Genomic DNA, 5,030 nt, shown 5'->3' with positions numbered 1-5,030 from the left:
TGCCAATAGATCTAGTTACACTAGTCACCCATTTTTCCTATAGGACAAGCCTAGTTACCTAGGATGTAGGTTCACCTGCATTAGTCAAAAGGATGTCTTGCACTTACATAGGACCATATAGAATCTTAGATGGAGTCCTAGGATAATAAAATCTTCAACCTAAACTAAATAATTTCTCTTAAACTGTTAAAACAGTCAATCCAGTCTAGATCGGTGTTCTAGATGAGTTAGGCATAAGTAGCTTAGTTCGGGTGCACCAAACTACGATTGACTCTGATTCCAGTGAGGCTGGGATACGTAGGCAAGTTGGATACTTGAGTGGCATACCAAGCCCGAGTCGGCTCCACACATAAGTGGTGGGGTTTTGTATATTAATCCTTAAATTAAAAGTAATTAAATCACTTAGGACTTTCCATGAAATTAGAATATTAGGAGAACTTTCACTTAGATTGAATTCAAATAAATTAAGAAAATTAAGATACACATTTAGGAATTACACTGAAATTAAATCTTAGGATGCTTGTCATGTAGTTCGCACATTAATATAGAGTTAAATAAGCCATTTAAAAGAAATTCAAAAGAGTTAACTTTTGGAATTGAAGACCGATTATCGAGCAGGAATGGTGCATGTGGTGGTAACTCCCCATACCTTCAATTCTCGTAACCAGGTAACGAGTCTAGAATTCTGGTCAATTATGGGTCATAGATCCCTCATCTAGGTGGCGACTCTGTCGGTCTCTTTTGTGTGGAATTCGGATTGCCTTAGTGATCCCAAGTTCACGGAAAAGATGAATTAAATCACACCTTGCTAGGCTCGGCGGCTTACCACTGCCCTTATGGGTACTGGGTTGCACGTTTGTTTGCACCCTATGGCTTGGTTGCTGCCTGCTTGGTTGGTAGTTAAAATCAATAATAAAAAGCACACGCCACTCGCGTGGGTACGAGAGACCAAGAGAGAGCATGGCGGCTCGCGCCCCACCTCTCTCGCGGGATTGGGTCCCACAATAACAAACATAATCCGAGCCTTAAAGCTCGGCTCGGCTCGGCTTGCTTATGAACCAAGCCTAAAAAGTTCACGAGCTTGTCCAAGCCGAACTATACAAAGCTCGAGTTTGGCTCGTTTATTTAACGAGCCTAATTTATGGGCTCAGATTTGGCTCATTTAGTAAACGAACGAGTCCGAGTTGAGCTTTTAGTGAGCCGAACCCCAACATGTTCGTGATCCTACTCAGTTCATTTGCAGCCCTACATGCAATGGTCAACCCAAAAGTGGGGCCACATGTGCCACGTGTAGGCTAACCCAAAGAAAGAGAGGCCACACGTGAGGGGGAGTGTTAAAGTATAAAAGAATAAATAACGTCTTCTCCAACAGCTTAAGCTTTTGGAGTAACTGGTTGTTTAACAGAGAGAGAGAGAGAGAGAGAGAGAGAGAGAGAGAGAGAGAGAGAGAGAGAGAGAGAGAGAGAGAGAGAGAGAGATTTTGTCACTTGATATGAAAATGCATTTATTATAATTTAGGGCATGTTTGGCCACAATTAAAAGTTTATTACATGAAATATTTGTGGTCATGAGAGATAGGCAGAGAAGATGGGAGAGGAAGCAAGTTAGAAGAGGTGAGAGAGAGAGAGAGAGAAAGAGAGAAAGAGAGAGAGAGAGCATGGGAAATCCCTAAAAATAGGTTAAAAAACACCAGGCTGAAATTTAGGTTTTTTTTCCTTACGTTTTAGAGGGGACGTTTCTGCTGCCCTCACACCCTAATGGGCTAAAATACGGTATAATTGTACGATCATGCCACATGTCCATGGTTATCACTAAAAGTTCTCTCATCATTACTTATCATTATCTTTATCTATTATCTACAAGAGACAATAAACGAGTGGTGTACGCTATTAATCTTCTATGGCGACCAACATTCTACCCAATCCGAGAATCTGAAGCCTTTTTCCTCAAATGATGAGGAGAGTCCACGTGGCAAACAACGAAAGAAATTGCATGCATGGGAGACAAGCTTACATGCAGAAAAAAAACACACAACGACAGGAGGACTTGAATCGACAAAGGGATCCCCACTTTTCAAAAAACGGAGGAAAAAACCAGAGGAACATTCTTCACTATTAAAGGAGGGCTTTAATTGCCCATTAAAGTGGGGATAACCAAAAGAAAGGAGGAGAGAAAGGTGCCAGACACCATCACTCCCCTTCCCCCGGACCCTACCCCATCTTTGGATCACTCACACCCCATAAAGAACCCTTAGTTGGGTCTGGTAATCTAGTTACCTACCCCATTATCTTGCTGGTTCATTTATTTGGTTGAAGTCAAAATTTGACTTGGGTGTTGAAGTGGTTGTCCGGGACCGAGCCCGGACCCCTTCACCCCCTTTATCAAGCGGAGGTTCTCTATCGACCGCACGATCACAGATCCAGATTTTGGCCTCATCAGATTGGCACCATCTGTAGGACTCTTTTTGCTAGAACATTTTGTGGCAATGAGAAACCCTTTCCTCCATCAAGAAGATGGAGTGGTAACCAGGAGCCGAGCTCAACTTGTAACGGTGGACGTTTTTGTTTCTAGGGAGCAAGCTTCGCGAGCTTCGAGGCAGAATTTGCCCATATCAAGTGCCCCTCAAATGGTTCCTACTATGGAAATGTTTAATGAATTTCGTTTAGAAATCCTCTCGCGTTTGCCCCCTCCTCCTGTACCTCCAGCTCCGAAAAATCCCCCTACCCCTCGTGGACGTGCTGAAGTATACGAGTCGGACAGTGGGGAGTCACAAGAAGATCGCCACCCTCGATGACAACGGAACAGGATTATGGTGCTTCTCCTTCTACTAACAGTCCTACACCTCTCAAAGAGGGAGCCTGTCAAACCAAAGCGCGTCGACCGCCCACCTCTAAACCAGCTACACGGAGCCATGTTAATCATGTTCGTGTAGGCTGACCCCAATGGTCGCCTCCTCCTCGCGAAGAAGAAGTAGCAACCTCTGCCCAACAGCTCGGTCTGGACCAATTCGCCGAACTCCAAAGACAGATCCGAGAGGTCAAGCGAGAAATAAAGAAGCCCTACACGAATGACATTCTGGATGAATGAGAAAGGGAGACTTCCTCCCCTTCTACTTCAGAAATAACCAAGGCTCCAGTTGATGCAATGATAGATTTGACACGATTTGGATGTTATGATGGCACCATCGATCCGCTGGAATTTTTGCAAACTTTTAAGAGGATAATGTCCCTTCACGATGCATCAGACGGATTCATGTGCAAGGCATTTGCCTCCTTGTTAAGGACTGGTGCCAGTGACTGGTATTTGCGCTTGGAGTCTGGCTCCATCGGTTCCTTCCATGAGTTTGGTAGGAAGTTTCTTACGCGTTTCGGCAATAATTGCTTTCACCATGATCCTGCAGATGCCCTCCTTGCACTCCGGCAAGGAAGAAATGAAACCTTAAGAGATTTCATGGTTAGGTTCAACGCTGAGCTATGTCAGCACACCAAGATTGACATTCAGATAGTGGTAGCCGCCTTGAAGCATACTACCACTGATCAAAATTTGAAAGTGCACCTCACACTCAGACCGCCTAGGGACTTACAGGAAGTCGAGTCTAAAACTAACAAGCTTATCCGAGCAGAGGAAGCTTTTAGTCGTGACCGGAACAGGGATCAGGCGGGTCCTAGCGATAAAAAGAAAGAAGATCTGAGGCCGTCTGGGAGATTGCGGGTGGATGATAGGCCAGCTAATAAGAACGTTGTCCCAGTTTTTGAAAGATTGGGATATGCTCCTCTGAAGGTTCCTTTGTCGCATGTCCTTTTTGCGATAAGAGACCAAGGTCTTCTGACCCCCCTCCCCTAGGAAGTTGAAAACTGATCCTAAGAAGTGCCTCACTGGAAAATATTGTGATTTCCATTTGGATCATGGTCACGAGACAGATGATTGCTATCATCTCAGCATACAGATTGAGAAATTAGTTGATGAAGGCCAGTTAAACCAGTATCTCAGAAGTCCAACAAGGATAGAGAGACCCTTCACTCGATCGAAAGCACATCACCGTTCCCCACCCCACCGCTCACGAAGCCGGCGCCGTTCTCCACAACGATCTCAAAGCAGGCATCATTCCCGCGATTGCCATCACACCTCCAGACACCACCAATCCCCTAGAGGGCATCGTGAGGATAGGTCCCATCAGCATGCACCTGATCCTGAACAGCCTCCTACCATAGCTGGAAATATCAATATCATTGTTGGGGGACCTGCGGCCGGAGGTCCAACTACTGCAGAACGATGTGCATATGCTGAACACGTCTTCTCCCTTGAAGTGCCTTCGAAAAAGGCTTGGGTGGATTCTCTAAAGGTAAATCAAGTTATTTCTTTTTCTGACAAAGATTATGAAGAATTACAGATTCTGCATGATGATGCGGTGATTATTCGACTAATTATCTCTAATTATGATGTTGGGAAAATCTTGGTCGACACTGGCAGTTCAGTAAATGTGTTGCATGTTGGAACGTTTGAAGAGATGAATCTAGGCGAGGACAGGTTGGGAGCGACAGGATACTACATCTATGGATTTTTCGGGGCATCAGTACAGATCAACGACAAGATCGATCTCCCTGTTACGTTCGGGACGTATCCTCTCCAAAGAACGGTCATGATGACCTCTCTAGTTGTCGATGTAACCCTTCGCCTACAACGCTATCATTGGAAGACCAGCGTTGAGAGATTTGGGAGCAGTGGTATCTACACCCCCACCTCAAAATGAAATTCTCGACCCAGGAGGGTGTGGGAGAGGTACAGGGACATCAAATGGTTGTGCGGAAATGTTACTTTACTAGCTTAAAGGAGATCAATGCCCTAGAAGAAAATTTCACTATCGACAGTCAGGATTCGAGGGATCGGGCTCAAATTGTTAGGGGAAAACAGGTTGAAGAACTTGATTCAATCTCCATATCTAAGGCTCACCCCGACAGAATTGTTCGAATAGGTTCTTTATTGACAGGTACTTTACGCTCTGAACTAGTGAATTTTTTAAGGGCTAATGA

The 5,030-nt window shown here is 44.8% G+C and overlaps 1 protein-coding gene across 1 annotated transcript; it reads left to right on the top strand.

The window, feature by feature from the left end:
- The first annotated feature begins 3,144 nt into the window (after positions 1-3,144).
- LOC143878962 (uncharacterized) lies at positions 3,145-4,750 on the top strand. The gene is made up of 2 exons (XM_077381176.1): positions 3,145-3,820; positions 3,921-4,750. The coding sequence occupies exons 1-2, from the start codon at positions 3,145-3,147 to the stop codon at positions 4,748-4,750; spliced, it is 1,506 nt and encodes a 501-aa protein (XP_077237291.1).
- Positions 4,751-5,030: the final 280 nt, after the last annotated feature.

The sequence above is a fragment of the Tasmannia lanceolata genome, unplaced genomic scaffold, assembly GCF_043159265.1.
Source record: "Tasmannia lanceolata isolate RefF3 unplaced genomic scaffold, GAP_Taslan_0.1 ptg000006l, whole genome shotgun sequence".
Lineage (NCBI taxonomy): Eukaryota > Viridiplantae > Streptophyta > Magnoliopsida > Canellales > Winteraceae > Tasmannia > Tasmannia lanceolata.
The sequence above is the reverse complement of the archived record's forward strand: the minus strand, read 5'-3'. Positions and strand labels throughout refer to the sequence as shown.

Excerpts from the sequence above, each read along its gene's own strand:
- LOC143878962 (XM_077381176.1), top strand. The coding sequence starts at position 3,145 with ATGATAGATTTGACACGATTTGGATGTTATGATGGCACCATCGATCCG. Across the intron at positions 3,821-3,920 it reads TTTTGCGATAAGAGACCAAG|ATGATTGCTATCATCTCAGC; the intron begins GTCTTCTGACCC and ends GTCACGAGACAG.